This window comes from Apteryx mantelli, chromosome 5 (genome assembly GCF_036417845.1).
Source record: "Apteryx mantelli isolate bAptMan1 chromosome 5, bAptMan1.hap1, whole genome shotgun sequence".
Classification (NCBI taxonomy): Eukaryota; Metazoa; Chordata; class Aves; order Apterygiformes; family Apterygidae; genus Apteryx; species Apteryx mantelli.
Genome location: NC_089982.1, coordinates 84615321 through 84640443, shown reverse-complemented (window position 1 = coordinate 84640443; position 25123 = coordinate 84615321). Strand labels below are relative to the sequence as shown.

At 45.5% G+C, this 25123-nt stretch overlaps 1 protein-coding gene across 1 annotated transcript in view; it reads left to right on the top strand.

Moving 5' to 3' along the window:
* The first annotated feature begins 17399 nt into the window (after positions 1 to 17399).
* DDRGK1 (DDRGK domain containing 1) overlaps positions 17400 to 25123 on the top strand; it is a 41418-nt gene continuing 33694 nt past the window's right edge. Inside the window, exons 1-2 of the mRNA XM_067298401.1 lie at positions 17400 to 17532; positions 24250 to 24414. Coding sequence (XP_067154502.1) covers positions 17445 to 17532; positions 24250 to 24414 — 253 coding nt within the window. The 5' untranslated portion in view covers positions 17400 to 17444. The remainder of the gene's footprint in view (positions 17533 to 24249; positions 24415 to 25123) is intronic.

The window sequence follows — 25123 nt, the reverse complement described above, 5'->3', positions numbered from 1 at the left end:
CATGCAGCCATCATTCCTGAGTGTTTCATTTCATTCACGGAATCTCTCAGAAAGAAGGGAAGGCAGAGAGCCCCCCTTGAAGGGCTCCCAACCTGCTCTCAACCACAACGGGGACATGGGTTTCTAGAAAGGAAACAGGCACGAAGAGCAGACAGATGCACATTCACTATCAGTCTGCCAAGCTCACCGAGTGTGGGACCTCCTTGACATGAAATCTATGTGCTGGGCACGCAGGAACAAATCCTACAGAGAGACGAGAAGCATTTGCTTGGGCCAGACCAGGCACACTGCTTTCAGCTGGCCAGCAGCCCAGCAAGTTGGAGCAAGAGCAGAGTGAGCCACAGGCTCCCAAGTAGACATTCTCCACCCAACATCCACATGGCTGCTCCGGAAGAGGAGCTGTGCCCAGCCATTCTGCGCAGCATCAGCTACAAACCTGAACCGAGCTAATGCAGGCCACCTTGAATTTGCCGTTGTTGTCGGTAATGAGAGAAGAAAAAGTAGACGTTTCAACACTTTTAAAGGACCACACAGTTTTCCAAACTCTGATGCATTTAAAGACAGCTCCAGAGTTTCATTCTGGCAATGCTAAAAAGTTCTCATCTAAGGCATCAAACAGCCAAAAGCATGTTTTAAACCAGTCTGATGAGAACTGAAATGGAATGGCATCAAAACTGCAGTACATTGTCAAAAGGAAATGAGGGAAGGCAAAAGCTCTTTGGACACTGAAATTTCCTTTACATCAACACATTTTTGGTTCTGGCAAAACTGCCTTTCCCAGCAGGAGCAGTTCGGCTGCCTCTGGTGATACTGTGTCCTCCGCATGCCACTTTCTGACGTTGGTTACAGCACTGTCACTGGGCTCTGCAAAGAGTAGGTGACATTTTGGCCTTACGTGTGCTTTCATACATCATCAGTGTAGCCAGGGCAACAGGGAAGCTATTATTGCAGGCTGTAGAAGAGGTTAGTAGTTTGGTAACCTGTCGCGGTCCGCGGGAGTGACGGGAAAGAATCATACGCATTCACAGAATGCAGGTTCAATTCCATCTTTATTCAGCAATTTGCCCATTTTATAAGTACAGGTATTCGGCGCTCTGGCCCTTGATTTGTGGTTCATACAGATTATGTCACAGGTAGCCAATCATTGCACCGATCACGCACGCAGCGGTCATGCCTTGTACCTTGCTGCTTGTTTAGCAAAGCTGTCTAGCCCTTAACCTTGGTTCCCACTGGCTTCTGCTAGCTTATCTGTACTTTCTCAGGATGTATCATTCCCAGCTGCACCAGTGTCCTTGGTAAAACTACTTTAAAGCACGTAGCAGCGGCTACAGCCTGAGGCCTAAGGCTTCAGCAAATTTAGCTACTAATGCTAAGCAAGTTGTGCTAAGCAACTAATCCTAAACAGTGTAGTTCCATACTCTATATTTCATATAGATTGTTGTTCTGAAGTACCGCAAGGGCCCCAACAGTAACCAATGGCAGGGATTTAAAGGCCGTTCTCAGCCCAAAGATTGACAGATCTGCATTTCAGTGTTTCCTCCATCCATTGCATCTAGCTCAGAAAAGGAGCAAAACTTCCTCCTTGTCCTTTCACCCATAATGGTTATTTAGCACCTCAGACTCACATATCGTAAAGCATTCACAGAGGGGGACAGGTTCTCCTTGCCCATCGCAATGTCCAGAAAAGGATGGTTTCAACATCTTTACCAGAAGACACAGCTTGAAAGCCACTCTGCTCAGAGTGGATGGCTTCACTGTATCACTTTGAGGGGTCACTGAGTGTACAAATCAAATTTCTACTTCTCCAATTTGAAGAGATCTCTTAGGACTGTAAGGTTAGGATTGAAGAGTCTAATAAGGGGAAAGAATTAAGCCTGCAATCACTTGGACTGATTTAAATTAGGTTTTTTCCTCTCACTTTGATTAAAATAAGCCGATTTTCCTTTCCACCTGTGTTTCTTATGCAGGCAGAATTTCCATTAACTTCAGCTGATGGGGTTTTTTTTAACTTCATGAAGGTAAAACTTCATAGCATCCTTCATTTGGTTGCCAGGAGTTTCCTTAGCACATTGCAACTCTTGTGATATTAATTATAATATCGCAGTGTTTTATATACCAGTCAACTCTATTATTAAATGGACTTCCTGTGTGCCTTTCTTCTATTATATTAAAGAACAATGACCTTCTTTATTCATTATAGAATTATAATGAATATTTATTACAGAATAGTGATCATACTGGGCTTACATTGTCCCCAGGAAGATTTAGATCAGACATTGAGGAAATCCTTACTGTGAAAAGGACAGTGATGCACTGGAAGGGTTTGCAGGGGATGGGATAGGGCATGAGTCCCATTACTAGAGGCTTTCAAGCATACAGACAAACAAATGTTAGGGATGCGGTGGGTAGAGCTGATCCTGATTTGGGGCAGAGAGGTGGGCTCCTAGCCACCCCTTGCATTCCTACTTTCTGTGAATCTAGGAAATCTTCCAAAAATTTCCACCACTAGGCATCCAATAAAAGCAACAGTACTATGTTTAATAGCATAATTTTCAAGCTATGATCAAATCATACAGTGATTAAATCAAAGAGAAGACAATGAAACCTGGGCAGTCATCACTGGCCATCAATTCATTCTTCCAGTTCTGAATTAATCGCACAAAAGACACTACCTCTCCCCACCACGATTGCCTTGATGGATTCATTAATCTCCATACAACCCACCAGCAGCTATACTGAGTTCAGCTCTTCTGAGGCACAGTGTGAACACTTTGAGCCTAGGCTACAGCTGGAATAACACCCAGCAACGGATTAGAAAGCACTTGAGGAACAGATTCTGCTCACAGGCATGGATTTAGAGGAGGAGGTTATGGGCCCCTGGGCCACTGGCCAAGACATTCACTTTTCTGCCTCCCATATATGTTCACAGCCTTGAAGGCCCTTCTCAAACTACAGCAGGTATTCCCTTAAACAGGTTCAAAAGCAATGATGCAAATCCAGGGAAGAAATGCCGTTTGAAAACACTAAAGCAGAGAGAACTTCCATCTCAAGGAAATCAAGGAAGTCCTAAGCTGCTGATTCCTGGAGGCAGAGGAAAGATCTGATGGTTCTATTTCTCAAGGCATCTGCTTTTGGCCATTGGTAGAGATAGAGCAAGGAGGGGTTAGCAAGAAAGACAACATAGGCAAAAACGCTAGGTTGATTGCAATATGAGCCCAGGCTCGAATAGCAGGGCTATTCGCTTGTCCCCACGCCAGCATTGACTCATGCCTGGCCAAAGGCAGGCCACACTCAGCAAAAGGAGTTAAGCCCCACTGGGACTCAACAGAGTTTCAACCACATAGTATGCTATTGATCTCTGTCATGGGGGGCCTCCATTTCTCCCTGCCTGATCTAGCCATCATGAGTCAACGTCATTCGGGAACAAAGCTGGGAAGGGATAAATTCAGTGTATTTTTTCTTGGGTACTGCTGTTTCCGCAAAGCGGAACCACAGACGCTGGTGTTTAAAATGAACTTATTCTGTCCATTATTCATGTTCTGAAAGCTCCTGTTACCCAGCTACAGGAGATAATTTGCCCCTGGCAAACAAACCCTTTCATGCTATAGAAATTAATTCCCAACCATGAAGGAGATCTGTGGAGAGGGAGAGGAGGAACAAATGTTTCAATAGTTTTGACACGGAAAACAGCTTTTTGACAGAATGGGAATCTTCCCATGCCCTCAAACAACATCAGTCTTTATCTCAAATTCGGGGTTTTCCACTGGAAAAAAAAATGAGTTGAACGTGATTCCAACCAATAAAATAAATGTGTGTCTGATTTTTAGAAGTCTGTTAAAATGGAAACAAACTCCCAGGGCTAATATTTTATACAGGAAAAAAATACTGCCATTGAATTTGAAATCTTGCCTTAAAATGAATTAGTACTGCGGGACTCTGAAAGCAAAAATGAGTCCTAGATTCTGGTCCCTCTTTTCAGAGTTTATTTTATTTACTCATATGCACATCCTCACAGCATCAAATGATACCCAGAAATTGTCCTCCCAGCAGAGCATCCCCAGTAAGTTTCTGTACTTACACCAGCTAGAAGGCATGCTTTCCCAAAGAGCATGGAGGTGAGAGTTGGAGATGAAGTGAGCAGCTTGAACTTTTGTTTTGGACAGGAGCATGAAACTCAGAAGCTGCTATCTCTTCTGTGGGAAACCAGAGCCCCTCTCCCACCCTGATCCCTGCATCCCCATCCAGCTCTAACCAGAGGACCCACACGGTAAAGAGCCTTGGAGCCTGGCTGTCAGAGAACTTCTTTAAGGGGACAATTTGAAATTGGGCAGGTGGTCTCCCTCCTTGACTTGTAATACAAGCGGGTGTCTGCACCAGGTTTTTAATTTTTTTAACAAAGCAGCTACACCTGCCTCTTGCCAACGGTCTGATGATGTTGATGCCAGCCACGCTGACAATGCCTGATGTGCTCCAGTAACATGGATCTGAGCAGGATCTCTACACCCAATCTGCTTAGTTGCTGGATCCCAAACGGCAAAGGAGTCCAGCTGTTCTGAGTGAGGCATTTCTGTGCATGCCTAGTGGCAGACCTGATGGAACTGAGGACTAGGAAATCAAGCCTTATAGGTATGATGAGGTTCAGTGCCTGCTGGGTGGAATGGATTGGGGTGGAAGGAAGAGAGGTCTGGACCAGAATTGGGACACAGACCGTCATATCTCAATTATGGCCTCTTTTAGATACATTTTTTCCCCAATGTTTGCTCAGAATGACCCTCCTTTTTCACTTGCACACACACACTGATTCACACACCTCCCTGCCCCATCAAGCCAGACCTTTCACTAGCCATCTCCAGCATCAAGTGACCAGCCACAGCAGGACGGTCCTCCCAGTGCTCAGTGCAAGTTTCAAGCTAACACTAGTTCCCAGGCACTCCTTCAAACCCCACCACTTCTCGCAGGGCTTCTCACCTGCAAGCCTCTCTAATTCAGTATGTAGCATTCTCCATCACAGCACACTTCCTGTTCCTCTCCACCTAATCTCCATCTGGCCCGACCCTTCTGAGTGAGGTAGGAGCAGCTACACAGAGAGCAAAGCAATCACAGTGCAAGTGCTAGCGGTGCTGTAGCTTCCAAAGCATACACATCACCTTGGTGGGGAACAGGGAAACAGCCTCACTGAGAGAGACTGACAGTACTGTCACCACAAAGACATTGTAAAGAGCAAGAGGCAGACGTGATAGGTTCAAGCAGCCAAGGCAAGGAGGAAGAAGTTCTGAAAGCAGCTGGGAAGGGCCAGAGAAGCCCTCTTCAGGCTCCAGTTATGGTATGTAACCCTATTTCCATCTTTACTTACCTCTTGGCATTTATTGGCACAATAGGCAACCTTGTTGTCCTCTTTGCATTTATCAGTAATGCAATCCAGCACAAAGTCCTTCAGCCCTTAGACAGGATCACTGTCAACATGGCCCTGGTGAACCTTTTACTTTGTTGCTACAAAGAGATCTCAGCACTCCTGTCCTATGCCAGCACCAGAGGTTTTGGTGAGATGGGGTGCCGAATCCTCCTCTATACATATCACATGCTAAGGCTGAACAGCATCTGGTTAGTGGAGAATCTGAGTTTCCTCCACTTGATAAAGATTCTGAGACTTAATCACTACTGGTGCAAGTTCATCTACGGTCACCAAGGGCAGTACGTGAACGGCATCCTTGCTGGCTGCTGGATCTTCAGTATCAGCTTCTAAATCCCTTACCTTCAGTACAACAAAACAGCAGAGAAGATAAGTAACAAGACCATTGTGTGCTCAGCTACTACAAGTTCTTTGGGGAGCTTCATCATGAAGTTCACCACCCATGCATCCATCAGCTTGGATCTCGTCTTCATCATCCCTGTGATAGTCCTGAATGGCTTTATCATTGACCTCCTCTGGAAGCAAAGAAGAAAGATTAGTGCTGCCTCAACTACTGAGAGCACCTGGAATAAGCACATGGCTCAGGCAACCAAGATCTTGCTCTTGCTGCTCTTCATTTACATTGTCTGCTGGCTCTCCAACGACATAGTCAGGACTGCTATTGTTTCAGGACATCTCAAGACCAACTTTAAGAACAGCATCCTCTGTGGTCTCCATGGAGTGCTGTCCTTTATCTACTATTCATCCAGTTCCTATGTCATTGTGTTTGGCTACGGGAAAGTCAGAAAATACCTCACTGAAGCCTGCTGGGGCCTGAGATGTGAAAAACCTACCATCGTTCAGAGTGTGGAGTTGTAACCTCCCAAAACCATTTGGGGGTTCTCCAACTTTCCAGACAGAACAGTGTGCCTTCTATGACAGACTTCTTCAGGCATTTAAAATAAACCCCTGCCAGCTTTCTGGAAAAGTCTCTTGGATCATGCTTAAAATTCAGGAGGTTCCCATCCTTCTTCTTGCACCTTATGGTAACATTCACTGTGCGGAAGTGTCAACCAGATGAGGGAACTAATCAGAAAATAGATCTCCTAGACATCAAACAATGGATTCACCACAGAGATGTGTCACAGAAAATACCCTGCAGAAAGCTTATTCCAAAAGGCAAAGCAGCAGGTAAACATTTGCCTTCAGCTGGATGAAAGCAAATGGAAATACTCTCATCATCACCAGTCAGTGACAGCGCATAATAAACAAGAGATCAAGTACACACATGCCCTTAAGGATTCGATACTTTTTAAAACTATGACAGGAAAAGTAGGTACTCCTTAGTATTGTCATTGGCAGGCAAGTGTTTCCACTTCCACAATAGCTCATTGAGAAAGAAAACAAGTAACAAAAAAAAAACTCTGAAAGCCTAGCTATTATATGAACATGTGCTAGCATCATAACTGTTACAAATTCTGGAAGAAAATACTGCAAGATTGTCTTTCCAGATCTTGATTTTGTAAGGGTGAGAATATGACCAGTCAACAAAGTTACACTTCAGAAGTTAATGGCTGCCAGCACAAACATTTCTTTCTCAACAAAACAGAAATCATGAAGCTGCAATGCCAGGGGTACTTTTTCTTGTGTCGGATCATTCCATATAAAATAGAGCTGAGTAAAAAAAGTAAAAACAAAACTCCAAACCCTCATGTATCCTTCTCTTCTGGACTCCGAGGAGGGGTTCAGAAAGAAAAAAGGGAAAACTTCATGTGTCATTCTTTTTTTGTTTCCATTATTATTTAGATTTGACTGATGTGATTGCAAATGATCAAATGTCAGCTAACACGTTGAAAGACAGTGTCTTTCTCCTAGACCTGCCTAAAAGCTTCTTTCTGCCATTGTGCTCCCCCTCAGAGGGGGCAATAGCTGCAACACAAAAATAAACCTGTACAATTTAATCTTTCCTTGGGTCTTTGGGGTCTCATTTCATCGGTCTTCTATACCAGTCCTGCCAAACACTTGTATATAGGCACCTTTGCATCTGTTGGTAAACAACCCAATTCACTTTCATTGATCAGATAATCTCTCTTATTTTTGGCTCATGTAGGGCTAAACTGCTGCAAGAGAAGTTCACAAGACTTCAAAATCTCCTGCTCCAAACCTGAGCCCTTCACACCAACCCTTTCTTAAACTCCGAAATTGCCTTCTAACTGGTATACAGCTTCAAGATGTAACCTCTGAAATCCCCCCTGTACGCACATAGACATTAACCTATTAAGAAGCTATTTGGGCCTGTGCAATTGGATGATTATATTAACAATTAAGTCTTGTACAATCTTAGTTCCAAGCCTATGGGTCTGGGCTTTTCAATGTTATAAGTGAGGGGCCATTTTTGAGTGTTTCTCTGGTGTAACAGCCTGGCCGCAACCCAGAGAGGATGCTAAGTGCCTGGGGCATATGAAGAGATGCTCAAAAAGGGACGGGCTATGCAGAAATGGCCCCAAAGGCTGAACATGGCTTGGGGACTGGCAACAGGACCCCATCTTTCTAAAAGCCAACATGCTGTCTTCCATGGATGGTAGTGTCTCAAATGAAGGACCACCCTTAGGTATGTTTCCAGGTCCATTCTTCACAAAAAGTCAGTGTTGCCCTGTGTAATTCCCATTCAAGAGTGGAAGCTCCCAGCCCCTTCAGCAAAGATCTTTCTTTCCTTAACTATGTGGCTTTTGTGGCGAAACCCATCTTAATCTAGCCCAGAACCTAGCCTCATACACTACTTTTTCTCTAGCTGTTTGGTTTCAGCTTGCAGATGAAATCCAGCATGTCCCTCTTGTGGGGTTACTGGTTTTGCCTCTCATTCCAAGGGATCCAGTTCTCTTTTTTTTCCTTTAGGGTCTGCAGCCCAAAGCAAAGAGTATTTCAGAACACCTCAGTCTCCGCTGGAGACAGACCCCTGCAAAAGGGCTTTTGTGCCTGCTCTTGAGGGATGAAGCGTGCCTCGTTTCCCTGCCCTTGTTTTGGAGACTCCAGGCTTTCTACCCTCTGGGGCTAGGACAGAAGTCCATGAGCTCTCTGATGTCACCACAGACTAGCTCAGAAAACCTGGGCCTCTGCTGAGCAGGGAATGATTTCTTGAAGGATTAGATGTCAATATCAAGAGGCTCACTGGAAGGAATCCAGCATCTACATACTGTTTAGCATTCAACCTGCAGGTTACCATGCCCCCAACAACCCTGCCTAGCACCCTTCATAACAATGCATACTGCGCATGTAAAACGCACAGAGGCAGCAAAATATTCCTGGTAGCCCCTGTCAAAGGCCAAGTACCAGTCCTGCTCTCTTCCCACCTACCCATGGGATGCAAGCTGCCTTATCCTGGCTGTCCTCTGCAGCCCACGGCCCTGTGTAAACCCCAACAACTTGCCCCTACAACCCACTCTGGGTCTCTGGGTCTATATCACCAAAAATCAAAATGTTCTAGAGAGTGATAGAAGTTTTCCTGATTTTTACTGCAAGTTCCCTTCCAGGAATGGAAAGAGGGCGATACTTGGAGAAAAAGGGAAGAAGAGAATTGATTTTTGCTGCAAAGCCTTCTGCACAGCTCTTAAAATGATCCCTGGAAATGTGCCATGCTGGCTGTTGAAGAAAGCAAGGCACTAGATTATGTGTCTCTTGAGCCTAATCCAGTTTGACAATCCTTATGCTCTTACATTCCCCCATTTATCCACAGATCAGGTAAAACAGAGAAAGCTGCTGCGTTCATTTTCCCCACACTGCCCAATTAATACTAGCTAGGAGCACCACTTGTTGGAGAGAGACGGCAATTCAGTTGAGACATGTAAAACATGAGATGAAGGCAGAAGCAGCAAGCTCCCGGTAACTCCCGATCCTGCCGGACCCTTGCTAAGTGCTTTGGTTTTAGGTATTATTTTATTTAAATAAAGACACTCCCTGTCTTCTCCTGCTCTCCTCCAACTCCCTCCAGCAAAATAATCTATTTGGATTAGCTCCAGGGAGATGAAAGTAGCCTTCAGGCTCTAAGAGTTATCTATGAACTACATGCAATTCAAGTTGAAAAGCAAATATTCCACATTGGTAATGCAGTTTGCTCAGCTCTTGGCCAGCCGTCAGCAAGGAGCTGCTGAAAATGAACAGTGTTATTTCAAAGCCAGATAAGGAGACTGCACATACTCTGTTCAAGCTGATCTATTATTATGAATGTAATTCCTTGTGTTTTATTTCATGGACGTTTGTGGAATGACAGAAAAATTTACATTGCAATGGACCTCTGGAAGTGCATAGTCCAACCCATCACTCACAGTTCAAAGTTCCAACTTCAAAGTTAGCTCAGGTTGCCCATAGCCTTACGCAGCTGAGTTTTGAATATCTCCAAGGAAGGCAATTCCCCCAACTCTCTGGGCCTGTGGTCTGGTGTTTCTCTATCCTTACAGTGAATTCTTTTTTCGTTATATCTCCTTGGAATTTCCCTTGCTGTAGCTTGTGCCTGTTGCTTCTTGTCCTTTTATTGTACACCTCTGAGGAGTCATCTCTGCCTTCTCTGTTTTCAGCAGTACGTTTATATAGTGCTAAGTACAAGGCAAGTCCTCATCTGGCCACATCATTCATATTTGAGACAGAAAGAAAGACAGAAGCATGAAGAAGTGCAGAGAAGGCTGGCATTACCAGGGCAGGAAGCAAGAAGACCTGGGCTTCTTCAGCCTCACCGAAGAAGTCTGAAACGGAGACCTCAAGCAGACAATCACTACACTGTTGGGTTGAGTTTAATTTCTGTGCAGCTCCAACTTTTGAGGCTGCCAGTTGCCCTGAAGCTGACAGACCTAGTTTGGCCCCCAGTTTGGGGGCCTATATCTGGAAGGTGGTGATGCCAGATCACCTTACAGCTCAGTTTTTCCAATATTTTCTAAGGCTGTTGTTCCACAGACACTTATTTTGGTGATAAAAAGATTATCAGAAGCCAAGATCAGTTCCCTGTCCCATTTCACCATGTGGTCACACACACAGAGGGACAGCACAGGTGAAAGGATGGTGAGAAACGCAGGAACAAGCCTTTAGAGGAGGGCAGGCTTTGCCCCAGAGACAGAATCTGGGAGAACCGCAGTTTAGCCTCTAGCCAAGACCAAGTAAAAATGGCTTCTCATGTGTTATAACCAGGATGGGAAATTCAGGCTATGACTCAACCTGTTAACGCTGAAACTGAGATGTTAAATGGTGAGCAACATTCACATTAAGTGGAATTTGCAATCCAGCTAAACGCACTTGATTTAAGTAACTTGGCTAGAAAAACATACTTTCGTAGCTAAAGTCTTAACTCAAGCAGCAATCACATTAAATTTGCAAATTCCCATCAGTCCCTGGAGACAACCTAACAGTGCTATCACTGCATTACAGCAACTGCACCCCATTCAGCATGGTTACACACAGTAAAGGTCAGGGCAGGTTGTCAGTCTTTTCTTTTTACCCCCATGCAGCAAAGAAACTAAACCGCATTTTGACAGCTCTGGTTTTCTTTTTTCTTCATGCTGGTGGATATGCTGAGGTAAAAGAACAGTTTTTTATAATTTCCATCCCTGTGCTGGAGGGCCTGACCATCAAGCTCTTGGTCGTTTCTCGCGTGTTGTCAGCTGAGTCACAGACTTTGTTGCCCATTTATTTCAAATGGAGATGACTGCCCTGAGAACAAGATAGCTTTTGTAATTAAATGGGTTTTAATGAAAACAAGTGAAGGGACAGATGAAATTAAACTGGGGCTGCAGTGACAGACTTCTTAACTAATGCCTTCTAAAGTGGTTACAATTTACATTTTGAAAAGATACAGGAAGCTCATTAAGGCTTTAGACAAACAGCCCGGTAGGCCAGACTGAAGAGAGAAAGGCTGTGCAATTGTAGCAGCACTATACGAAAAAGATATCCAGAATGATAGCAACTACCGGCCGTTAATAACGCCGCTATTTATATAACAGGTGTCCTCCCCAGTACTTTGTGAAGAAGGTCAATATTTTTATCTCTGACTTTCAACTACAAAACCCCAGGCACAGAAAAGTAACCTGTCCAATGCTAGGACTAAACTCAGATTAGCTACACAACGCTAGTCAAGAATAACACAGCAAAATGGTTTTCAGAAGAAAATGCAGGTCTAGAAGAACCAGTCCGTTTTCTGGAAATGCCTCCTTTTCCAAGAAACCTTGATTAGGAACCACCTTGTATAATTTATAGTCAAAAGAGATGAAGAAAACAATGCAGATAAAGTTTTAGAAAGACACTCACATACACAGATGCAGTCACAGCCACCTGGACTAGACCAGGCGGGCAGTTAGCACATTAATTGGGGACAGTCCCTGCATGATATCAGACAAGGCTAAGGAACAGGACATACAAATACATATATTTTGCAGGGTTTCACTGTTCATCAAAGAGTCTTTGAAAGGTTTTGGTTTTGCCTCGGCACCCATCAGGAAATTTCTGTGAATCACTTCTCACCCACACTGTTCTTGCATCCTAACCCAGCACCCTGTCTGCTGGTCTCCACTATGTGGGGCTGAGTCATTCCTAAATCACCACCACCTCTGTGGCTATGCGGGAGGAAAGCATCTGAATATCAGTCTTAGGGATTTCACTCCTGCAATATTTTTCCTTTAATCCCCCATTAGCACAGCAGTCTCCACCTCCAAATACTCCTGAAGACCTGCTCAAGGAAATCTTTACCCTCACTGGATTTCTCTTAGATTTATAGCTCTGCTGGCATTATTTGTTTCAGATCTTCCCTCAGCTTTTAAGGCCAAAGGGGCCACCGCTATTTTATAGCTTATAACTGTGATCACCTGAATTCCTCAGGGTAAAGAAAGATAAGGGTGAAATAAACATGATATCCTACCTAGATGGGTCTCTCAGAAAACTTCCAACAGTGCTCTGTTCAGCCTAACCATGGCAGGACCACAAAGTTTTGCTTGGATTTAGCAGCAACCAGAACATACTGGGTGCAAACAGAAGAGAAATCCAAGGTTGCAGTTCTGCTCTGGAGGCAGAGCCCTGCCAAATTGACCCCTGAGCATAGTATCTTCAGTAACTCCAGAACAAGAGATTAGTGCAGCAGAACCTAGTTTTCCTTTGTCTTGTTTTCGCACACAGCTTCCAAAACTTTGCAGTTTCGCTATCAAGAACTAAGACTCTGCCCTGATGGAGTATACCTGTTACTTTTTTTAAAAAATTTTCTGTTTAACATAAATATAAAAGTTAGGCAACTCTAAATCATGTTATTTCTCTTGAAATAACAAGATCAAGTACAACAGTGAGAACAGACAAGCACAGGGTCTCAGCAGACCAAGACAGGTCTACAAGCCCAGAGGGTGAGAGCTTTTTCAACTCACAGGGGAGCTGAGGCTCTTTATAGGTTTTGGGGAGGTGCTGAGCAATCGCATGGTGCACACATGACAGGAGTTCACCTCTGCATGTAAGGTTGTGAGCCCACTGTCCTGGAACTAGAAAATTCAGCCCCAGTTCTTTACATTTATGCAACAACTCTGGCACAGTGGACACATCCCAGAGTCTGATCCTGTAACTCACTGAGTGCTTCCTGGAAGGTGCTGAATACCTTTTGCACCTACTGGCACAAAGGAGTGGGTCCAGAAACACTTCTGTTCATTAGCACATTTATAGACCAGTATTTGGGGGAATAAAAGGGGTCCACATCCAAGTGGCAGGGAGCAGGTACACACAGCACTTGCCTTATTCCACCCTGTAAATCTATTTTACTACAGAAAGGTTACATCTATAGTGTAAATTCAGACATGCCCAAGCACTGGAAGCTAAATATCCCTGTGGGTAATTTATTAGAAAGTTCCCTGGAATTAACTTGGGCCATGCCAATTCACATTTTCCTAGATAATTCCCAGCATGGCTCAGCACACAAAACAGTCCAAGAACAACTCCCAACAGGCAGTTTGCATCCAGCCACCCTCTTCTGGAAGGCAAGACAGTTTACAAGCATGGAAGAGGGCTGTTTTGTGCCAGTTGGCCACAGGGCCCAGGATTCATTTAGTTCCTGGATGCACTTAGTTTATTAGCACAGATGAAGCTGAATTGCCTCTACTTAGAGTCTCATTACCGGACATCAATACATGGCGCCACTGTACACTTACTGAATCACACACTCTGGGACTGCACTGCCAGCTGGATTAATGGACATTGCTATTACAGCAAAGTGGTGATCACTCACTCAAGTACATAATTCCTATATACAATGAGGTTTTTTTTCCTGGGAAAATGTGCTATTTGACTTTTGTCAAAATAAAGAATAATTTGAAAGGCCATGTATTTACCCACAAAAACGCCTGTATCAGGATCAGACACTGCTTCCCAGTGAGCTGGGGGAATCACTTGAGTTTGCAAGTTCTGAACGACTACGATTCCACTGTAGTGCAATATTTGCAAGACCGAGTGGGATGAGTTATTCTCCAACACGTGGTCCTTTAATTCAATAACACCTACTTCTCATCACAACACTCAAGTAACCCTATCATGTCACACACACTTCCCCAGTTTCTTGGTAGCAAGTCAACTCAAAATCCCTTGAAATCTACTTGGTTAATTAAAGAAACCAGAGGGAGTTTTCCAGATCTAAATTAGGAAAAATATAAAAAGACATCTGAGAAATATAGCCCAAGGGATGTAAAATATTAAAAGATATGTCATGTTTCTAAAGAAGATCCAGGTATCATAACCAAACTGAACTGAGCATCCAATACTCTGTCATTTGTCATCTCTAGATTTTAAGCTGTTTCTACATGGCATAATGGTGACACCTACAGGGAAAACTAATCTTCTACCTCTGCAACCTAGAGAGGGTCGGATGACATTACATCATTAAAGTTATCTCAATGACATTATTAAAAGTTGCAGGGACTGTGCAGGCAAATAAAATACATACCACTTGCACAAATAAGAACCGGCTGCACACTAAAGTCATTAGTTGGATGATGACAAAACAGGATCTGAGAGCTATCAGCTCTCTCTACATCTGCCATAGCGGTGCTACCAAGCAAAGCACAAGCAACCACAAAGTTAAGCAAACAAAAAAACCCTTAAAATTATAGCAATAATGATTCTTTCTGGAGACACCTTTCCAGCTCTTGCTTGGAATATGCCAGTGTGTGCCTACAGGACAAGGCTAATGTGCACCCAGACTGCCACGAGACATCCAGGACTGAGTTATACCGAGAATACCTTCAAACGCAGGCAGGCTCGGGAGAACACAACTCCCCATAGTTTCCCACTCCTTCAGCAATGAGCTCAGTGCAAGATGAAGCATGCTCCAAAACCTCACACTTAGTCTGTGTCCGCTTACTGCTTTCTCAGTAGTGTTTCAGTACTGACTTGAAAAGCTAACAGGTACTTGATGCAGGACTACAGACAGCAAAGGTCATTCAAACATCAAATTTAAGAGTCCATTTGTTAGGATGTTTAGGATGATCTCTAATCAGAGTTAGTTTAAAAAAAAAAAAGGTGAAATATTTGAAAGATAAAATAACCAAAAACATTGTTTTTAACCACCGGATCAGCCACCATTTTTCAAATCTGAAGCCAAAAATGTGAAGAAACAGACATTTTTCATTCATATAGGTTTTATTTTTAAAACCACCTCGACCATTACACACGATACGAAATAACCGTTGTCTGAAACATACCTTGATTCAACGACGAGGAAAGTTTCAGTTCATACTTTTTCTAATTCTGTACAGGGGCGATTTTCCTTGTTACTTCAACAACCTTGTTGTTTCTGGTAACTTTCCAAAAGTTACGAATGGGCATGTCCTTTCTGACCACAAGGTGAGTAATAAACTAACCTGGCAAGACAGAAACAGAATACGGACAATAAAGTTTGAGCAAAGCATGAACAAAGGGGTATTGTCACTGTTTCTCAAAATGACCTTTGAAAGATTAATAAAGCATTTGACGTACAGCTCAGTTACTTTTTGAGACCCTCCCACTGTGTCACTGGTTCTACACTGCTAAAATTTACCAAATTTCTCTGTAGAAGCTGGTTGTTCTGTGGCAGACACATCTGAATTTGTCTCAGGTTCACGATGTTCTGTACACAGACAGCCACGCAGTCCACAGCAATAACTAATTAGCCTAAACATTTGATTATGTCTAGATGTCCAATTAGTCCAAAACACTGTAGCACAACATATTTAAAACTTTGAATGCTTCTCAAGTCTTCTGCAATGATTAAACCAAGTAAATCCACAAGCCTGATGGGGAAGCCAGTTTCACAGCTGCTTGTAGAGCAAAGGGTATGTTGAATGCAATATATTCTTCAATTTCCATTTTTATTAAAACATTTCACTGCAAAAAAGTTCCCCCAAACAATCCTTTAAACAGCCACACTAAAGGGATCTCCAAAGCAAGAAAGGGCTAGATCAGTCAGAACATTATAACCACAGAACAAGTCAAAACCAGTAAAAACTAAAATACTTTTCTCTTCTCTCACACAAGGACTGGGGCTGAGCCCAACAAACGGTTTCAGATCTAGCAGTGGGCAGCCACCCAAACCGGGGGGGGGGAGGGGGGGGGAGAGGGGGGAGTTGTTCTCCACCCCCAGCTGCAAGTTCTTGCAAGCATCTTTTGTGCTGATACTTGCTCTAATCTGGCTTAAAAAAAAAAAAGGCAAATAAAAATGATGACTTCCCTGCTCTGGCTCATTGCACAGTCACAGAGCATTTCTATCAGCAAAAGGGAAGTCATAGGAGGCAGATCCTCCATTTGGCCAGACACCAGCATTAGATCAGCTTGAAGCAATTATCGATCTACAGCTGAGGGCTGCCTACCTTGCACTGGCTCTGAATAAACCAAGGCAGCTTGTGAACCTGATTAAAAAAATACCAGTTTTCTCTGGGCAGGTTTTTGTTATTTCTCCCAAATTCAGCCAGCTTACTACCTTAGCTGACTAGTGCCCAAAGCCAGCTCAAGGTCAGCATGGGGAAGGGGTTTTCCCATTTCACCGATGACAAACTTAATTCAGCTCAGGCCACATCGGGAAGTCATGCCTCCAGCTCCCTCAAGTGCCGCAGAGCCAGGCTAAAACTTTGGCTTGACCAGATGTCCACATACCATTGACTTAGAGGTAGAAGGTATAAATTACTCAGGGCTGTAATTTAAGCTTAGTTTTCACAGCCGCCTCGACAACAGATGTGCTGATGACCCCGGAGCGTCTCTGGGGGCGAGAGGCGAGCGGGCTCGCGGCGCACCTAAGAGGTAGAGGTTCACACGTAGGTAGAAGCTCACACGAGGGGGCTCGGTGACACGAGAGGACTCGCCGCCGTGCGTGGGCCGCGCTGCTGTAAACACGCGCCCGCAGCCTGCGTTAGCGGTGAAGGGAAACAGCGCAGCACAGCCCCCGCCACGCTCAGCGAGCCCACCACGGTATTTAAGAGCGATTTTGCCTCTTGGCTTTTTTTTTTTTTTTAAACTTCCACTTCGGGGAGGAGAAGCAGCTCGGACACGTCTCCCGCGTTAGTGATTTGAATTTCCTCGTGGTCTCGGGGCTCTCAGGGCCTCCCCGTGCCGGCCGGACCAGCACCGGCTACGAACAACCCCCACAGCACCTCACGCTGAAGCGGCGGCCGTTAACAGCCGTTATTAACCGCCGCGCGCAGCGCCCACGTGACCACCCCCCCCGGCCTCGCGCGCGGGCTGCCCGCCGCGCCGCCTGCCGCCGCCTCCCCGCCGCCGCCACCCGCCGCGCCGCCCGCGGGGCTGCCGCTGAGGCGACGCCGCCCGCCGCGCTGCCCCGCCGCCTGCCGCCGCGCCCGCCGCCTCCGCCTGGGCCGGGCTTTACGGGCGCCGCGCTTCAGGCAGCGCGCGGGGCAGCCCAGGCGCGGGGGCCTGGCGGCGCGGGGAGGGGCCGGCGGCGGAGCGGCGCGTACCAAGTGCCGCCCCCTCCCTCCTTCTCCCCCCCCCCGCGGGCCGGTGTGGTGGGGGCGGGGGCGGGGCCGGGCGGCGCTGAGGGCGGGCGGCCGGGCGGGAAGGAGGGAGGATGGACGCGGCGCTGCTCGCGCTGGCCGCCGCGCTCCTCGCCGTCCTGCTCTTCTTCGCCAGCCGCCTCCGGGGCCAGGCGAGGGCAGGTGGGTCGCGGGCCGGCCGGCCGGCCCTCCCCCTCGGTCCGCTCCCCGCCCTGTTCCGGGGTGTGGGGGGGGGTGCTCAGTTGGGTCCGCCCCTGCTCTCAACTGGGTCCGGCGCCGGGGGAGGGGGGGGGGGGGTCTCCATGGAGACCCCGGGATATGGAGGGGGTCCGCCATGGTGGGGGGGATCCGCCGCCCCCCGAGGTGCCTCCCGCGGGGAGGAAGGGGGGGGGGGAACCCGGCCCCCTCTGAGGCCTGGCGCAGCTCGTGTCACCGCCGCCCGCCCCGCGCTCGTCGCCGCTTCGGGCCCCGCGGGGGCCGCCCGCAGCCCCGGGCCGGCGGCGAGGCCTCCTGGCGCGGGGGGGGGGGGGGGAGCCGAGGAGCCGGCTGCCGCCCCGCAGCGCTCCCGGCAAGGACGCCTTTCCCGTGGGATTCCCACTCTCCCGCTCCCCGGCCGAGCGGAGTTGTCTTTTCGGGGGGGGGGGGGTGGTTAGGCGCCTTCTGCGCACGGTGCCGCAGAAGCGCGGTGTTTTCCAGGTCTCCCAGAACCGATCCGCTAGGGATGGCACTGTCCTAATTTCCCTGAGTCTGGTCGTGGCAACTCTGAGCCAACGGGAGTCACTGGGTCAGCGGAGCGCTTGGCCGGGGTCGTGAGACGGCAGTATTCCCTGCGCAGTGAGGTTTGGTTATGCTGGTTGCACGTCCTGCATTACCTTAAAAGCTGCTTTTTGGTTTGTTTTTTTATTTTTTTGTGTTTTTTTTTTTAATCCCCTAGTTTTTCCTGGAAGATCTTGGCAAACGGATAGAGTTAACTGCAGAGTTAACGCCGTTCACGTTGCACGTGAGACCTGAAAAACAGGCTAGCTTCTCTTCTTGCCTCTGGCCCAGTCTCCATTAGCTGAACTTTGCAGAAATCTCACTCTTTTTGCTACCGCTTTTCCAGCTAGCTGAGGACTTGCAGCAGATGAGGGCACCGGTATGAGCGTTTGCTAGACAGGAGAGTTTTTAGGCGCTGTGTTGCGCAGTCTTGTTCTGGGAAGGGTTCGATGATACAGCATTTCCAGGCTTGCTGGCTCTCGCAAACGGTGAGTGCTTTATTGCTGACCAGCAGTTGCAGTAGCACGAAACCCTGGAGAAAATGACCTTGTGTAGATGCAATCTGAATGTTATGGGAAGAAGTCAGATGCAGCTGTAAACTTATCTGCGTTGTTATGTTTTCGGAAGGAAAGAAGGGAGGTTGTTTAATTGTGAAGACTCAAATTTGGATTTTTAGCCTGGACAACCACTGAAGCCTTTGTCAATGCAACAACACAAGTTCCAGGGTTTGGGGATTTGGAGGGGGGGGTGTTTTTTGGGGGAGGAAGGATACCTTTGGTAATTTTTTTATAAAAACACCCTAGTATAAACCCAGTCATATCAGTGCAAGGTTATATGCGGTAATGACCTTGTTAAAAGCAGTTTTTGCTGATAAAAGTTAAGCAGAATGTGAATTTTTCCAACACTCTGAAACCTTTTATTGTATAGATTTGGCCTTAATCTTTTTTTTTCTCAAAAGCTTAGAAGCTGATGAAGTTTCCTTAGTTTCTTAGCTACTTGGAGCTTAGCTGTTGATAAAACTAGGGGATGCATATCCTAGAGAAATGAGGCTGCTGGAGAAATATTACTTCCTGAGTTTGTTTTGCATGGCTTAAGTTAATCAGGAGCTATGGGTTTCGGGGGGTATTTTTGTTTGTTTGTTTTTTAAACACACAAAGTTCTAATTACACTGAAGCCAAAACATTTGTTTTAAATGATAGGAGTTCTCAAAAAGGCTTAATACTACTTTTGAGCTGCTTCGTTAAAATGAGTTTATATTCAGGATAACTTGTTTGTTTTGAGGTCTTTTTTTAGTAGCATCTTTTTGACACTTCCAAATTAGTCTTGTTTTTTTTTTTTCTTGACTGTGCTACATAATTTGTTACCTTAATATATTGACTTCTGTCATTATAAAGTCCTTTACAGAGTTTCAGTCTGTGGGCGTGATTTTTTTTTTCTTTATGTGACAGAAACTATTTTTCAAAACCACTGGGGCTTTGGTGTATTTAATACCTGCAAAATTCAGCCTTAAACAGGAATTTGCTTTCCTGTGCCTTTTTCTTACCTGGAAAATGGAAGCTGTTAACACATCTGGTAGTAAATTCCTGCCATTAACATAGAAAGGACTTTAAAGCAGGGAAATTTGACCTGTAGAACTGATGGTAGCTGTCACAGTATTGAGACCATCCTCTCTCACCTTTTCATCTTTAAATTGATGGGGGGGGGAATCAAAACTCTGTATGCTCTGACTGGGGGAGCTGCTGTTTTAAAAAGTTCAAGAGCTTAGGGCTTTATCTAACGAAGGAAGCTAAAGATCACAAGTGGCAAGTTCTGTAACTTTGTATTTCCTTTAAAAGGTCATTTCAAGCAGCACAGTGTTTCCAGCAGGATCATGTCTGGGCATGTTCCGCCGAGACTAGAAAAAAAGAAGTAGCATTTCTGGTTTTAATAAATGCGTGGCCTATCTATCCCTTGTTTATGACTACGATCTTTGTGAACGTGCCTTAATAGGATAAGCTGCGCTAGGCGCGAGTGCTTCCTCAGGAAAGCCAAGCGTACTTCTACCTGTTCTATTTGGTATCGCTGTCTCCTTGAATTTCACGAGTTAGTTTAGTGAGAAGGCAGATGCTGGATGCTGCAGGAAGCGGGGTGGGAAGTACCACTGATGTGTGAGAGTGCGGTAGGTGGAGCTCTTTCCGCTGAATCGGTGCAGAACGAGGGAGCTAACAAACTAGGAGCCCGATTTGTAGGAAAGCCTTGCTGCAACTTGCCAGCCCGGGATTGCACTGACGAAGCTGCTCGTCTGATGTACCTGAAGGCAGCGTGCCATGATGAGCAAAGTATTGCCTGTTAAGAAAAGTGTGTTTGCTCTGAGAAAGTGGAATTCTGCAGAGCTTCATAAAGGAATAAATTTCTACCTGGGGGGTGTAAAACTAGATGTAAGGATTCTGGGCTCCGAGAGATTTCACAGCGTTCTTTGTAATGATATCAATGTGATGCTTCACATTCTGCTTAGGAAACTTCTGCTTTCAGCAGGATTTGTTGTTGCTGTTTCTTGCATCAATGTAGACTTATATCAGAATAAAGTGACAGGCAAGTAAAGTCTCGCGGTTGCTGCTGTACCCTGACTGACAAGTTGGATGAAATAATCTCTGTTACTGCCTCTGCACTGTGCTGATTTTTCTGAAAATGCGGAGACAAGCTGCTCTTAGCCCATCAGTAAACCTGCTGTCCTCTGAAGTGAGCTATTCCCTGATTTTTGAAAGGCTGAGTCATAACCTGGAGTATCTGAAGCTTATAATAAAAACTAAACCAGGCTTTCAAGCTATGTCCATTTTCCTGACATCTGTGTTGGGGTTTTTTTTGTCCATATTGCCTTCTGTTAATTGAGGACTTTATTTAATGTAATTTCTTCTGGCCTACCATTCTGCAAACCATCAAGCAGGTACTGGCTCATCTGATCTGACCTATATAGCATCGGTCATTAAGTTTCACTCGGATGGCTCGATATCAAGTCTAATTAACTGAAGCGTTTCAGTCCTCGTGTGACTAATCTATGCACAAACTGGCTAGACTGGGGTGCCACTCATGTCTGAGACCTCTGCAGTTGCAGGAAGCTGAAGGCTGAGATGTGTCCAGATAATCGCAGCGGCCGAACCACACCCTGTGCTGCAGGAGGAGGTGGGGGAAAAAAAAAAAAACACAGGCCCTGGCCTGAGAGAAAATTATTCTTGACCTCAAATCTGACAGCCAGTCCATTTCCAAGAATATGAGCAAGCAGGTTTCTAAGAGCAAAGTTTTAAAGTGTGTTTGCTGTACCATTCGAAACCACCAGTCCCACCGCTCAGATTCTGTGTGTGCAGCTCTAGTCAAGCTGCGATACTTCCAGAGGGGAGGGAGAGAGCCCACATCTAACTTTATAGATACTGGAAGAAACAGATGTTTCCTGAGCCCTGTGGACAAATAGCTGAACCCTGAAGAACAAGCCAGGTACAAGTGTGTTACAGGAAAAATAAACAATTCTTTTCTCCTCCCCCTTGTGAAGGATGGGGAGAAATGTAAGGACCAATATTCATGGTTTTCAAACTACTGTCCAGTTGAATGCCTTGCAGATGGAAGGTCAGAGGGGAAAAAAAATGGATTAAAGCATGGCTTTTTCTACTAAATGACAATCCGTAGTGTTTAGGCGTCCTCTGTTGTGTGTAGAATGACAGAGTTTTGGAGATGTCGGACAATACTTGTCTTTTCACAACTATCTCATGCGTTTCGCCATGATATGAGACAGGTTTGGCAGATTTTGTACTACTTCCTGAGCTCACTTTAATACTGGTCAACTTTGGGGAATTACAGTCTTTTGGAGAGAGTTAAACTGAGGAAAATAGAGCTTGGCTCACATGTCTGCCTCCGTGAGAGTTAAGCACCTTGGTTTGAAATGAACGTGTAACTTATAAATAGATTCCTCTTTCATGAAATGCAAAATGGTCTCTGTTTCGCAGGAAGATGGGAACCAAAAGCAAGCCTCAGAATGAATGAGCGTTAGAACTGCATAGCCGATGTGCTAGGCAGGTTCGCCTTTGAAAGTTACTGAGATAGATGTGTTGAAGCTTTTCCGTAAAAGGATGCTAAGGTTAAAACTGCAGGGCGTTCTAAGAGTTTGTTAAGAGAAATATTGCTCTTCTATACGATGTCTTTTTGCAGACTCTACCCCAGAGTATTTCTGGCATTTAATAGTGTCCCAAGTAAATGATCTGCTACGCTGCCTTTGAGGCATAATGTTTCCCTCATTGTTCTATAGCATGGAAAATCAGGCTGGGCAAGTCTCGAAGAAGCAGCAGAATGATCTGATCCCTAGAGCCCACGTTCTGTAATGTACTGTGGACTTCTTTTTGGTCCAGAGACCAAAGGGAGTGGACGAGAACAAGAGCATAACAGCGGTGTGATAGCGCAGTGACTCAATTCAAAATGTCATGGTGTGTTGTCTGTGCGGCAGTTAGCGCTGGGAGCTTCCTTGTGTGCTGCTAACAGCGTTGTTGCAGCAATCCTGAACTGCTAATGGCTTTGCTGGCCAAATACTTCTCCAGGTTACTCTGGTTTGCAGCCTGTGCTGAGCTCGGTGCTGTTGCAGCTGTATTGTTATCGGCACCGAGGTTAGCTGCTTTGAAGCTAGTTCAGATGTACAGAGATGAGCTGTGAGAACACCTTTGATCGTCACATAGATGTAGTCATAATGAATCTTGTTTTCTGATCTTAGATATGCTAACAGTAGCTTTTTAGAAAGGAATTGGTTGGATCAGAGGATGCTGGAGCCTTGGTACAGCGTGGGGAGCGTTCTGTGCTCCTGTTGGAACACCGTACAATCCAGCAGAGGACGAACAAATGTGCCCTGAGTTTAACTACACGAGTAGTTCCCCTGCTTTCTATGAGACCATTTGAGTGGTTAGTTGGATTAAGGTTGTGGCAGTTAACATATAGTAGGATTGAGCAGGTAACAACATATACAAATATCAGAGTTATGCTTATCAGAGGAATATGCAAAGCAGGTATCAAGGGTGATGGTGCCTTTCCATTATCTGATCGTTGCAGCAGAACTGCTGTAGTAGGTAGCAGCAGGAGCATGGAGGTCTCGAAGGGAAACTTGGTGTGTGGTTCTGTGGAAAACTTGCTAAATGAGCCCACCAGTCGATCGCTTTCTCCCATGCTGTCTCCTAGCTGCTCCTCTGTTGTGATATTCCTCATTTGTCAGATCTTAACTGGTAACTTGAGCATATGCGGAGGGGATGGCGGTGAGAGTTCGTGTTTACGCTTTGCAATGTGATGCAGAAGTTGTACACCTTTGGCAGTCTGTCCTCCCCTAGCATTTGCCTTCTGTACATGCATGTGGTGGGAGAAATGCAGTTTAAATCAGCATGGTAGAATGGGGTTATATTGAATGCATAAATGATATAATGTGTAGTCCTTGTTTGTTCAGGTTTTGTTTCAAGTATAATGATTTACATATTCTGTTCTGAAACGTGCTCCCAAGTTTAAGTTCAGATGAATCTACTAAATTATACGAGTACAAAACCAAAAAAAAATCAGAATGCTTCAGAAGGGAAGGAAAATATTCCTGGGCCCCTGCCTTTTGCTAACTCAGAAATGGCTGGACTGGACCAGAAAAAGGGAAATATTTTCTAGTTTAAGAGAAAAACAGATCATCTGTTTGGATCAAGTAAGGGGAATTTATGGACAGTTGTAGGGTTTTTTTCTTTGTTTTTTGTGGGGTTTTTTTTGAAGTGCAGGGGCTCTGTCATATCAGATGAAATGTACGGTAAATAATATTAGTAGCACACAGCTCTAGGCTTTTCCTTAAGGTGATCAATAGTCTATTGCAAAAGAGACTGCTGTCAGGATGAAACTTCCATTGCACAAAGCCCTGTGCACAGATAGGAAGGTACCAGAGCAAGATCCTGCTTAATCACTGGAAAGCAACTTGCATATAGTTGCTGCCATACAGGAAAAAAAAACACATGAGGATGAGGACACGCTCTCTCATTTGAAAAATCACCCTAGTATTGCACTTCTGATTGCAGAAGTTGCCTGGCAAAATGACCGCTGCAGCAGAGCAGAGATGGCAGATCTCTCACTGAGCACGTTTCCCTTTTGCAGCTGATGAGGAACACCAGCAAAATGTGGCGGCGGCGGCGGCAGCAGTGGCCAGACCTCGGCCCCAAACCGAAGAACGAGCGGATGGGATGCCAAGGCGCCGAAGGAACATGGGAAATCGGATGATGGCCCAGAGGAGAGCACAGCAGGCGGAAGACTGGGCCGAAGGTAACATTTGATTCGGTTCATTTTCTCAATGTCAAAATGGAACTTACTGGCAGGCATTAAGGTTGGTAAAGAAGTGCAGTTGGCTCCTGAAGAATAGTTTTCATTTAAGCTGACTGGGAATCATTTGCAGCTTGTCTGTGGTCTGTCTGACTGTCCAACTACTGCAAACTTCTCTCAGTACTTTATCACTTAACTCTATATATCGCTTACCTTGAACTGAAGTGTGCCTCTTTCTGTGGCGGATTGTGGCAGTTTCCTTCTGTGGTAGATTGTGGCAATTTTCTGTGCCAGCAGTGTGTCACAACATACTCCTGATTTCCTTCCTAGAAACTGCCTTTTATTTTTCCTACTTAGCCCTGCAGATTAAATTTGACCAAACCAGCACCTTACACTGAAATGTAAAGCTGCAGTAAAGTATTGATTTATTGCAAATTGGTGGGAAGCACTAATTCCCCAGTGTAATCCCACAACATCTGGAGTTTTCTTTTTTGAGAAGCAGTCCAGGTAGTGACCAGAATCAAGTCTGATTAGCTTGGGTTCAGCACAGACGCTGCAGCATTTTGTCTTCCACCGGCAGGTTGTTGATAGTCCTCTGTTCCTGTTCTGGATCTACAGTTAATAACTGTGTTTTTGTGGTGTGGTTATAGACATGAAAATGGTGATAAATAACTCCTTCCTACACGCACAAGCCCCACTGCCTGTTCTGGTG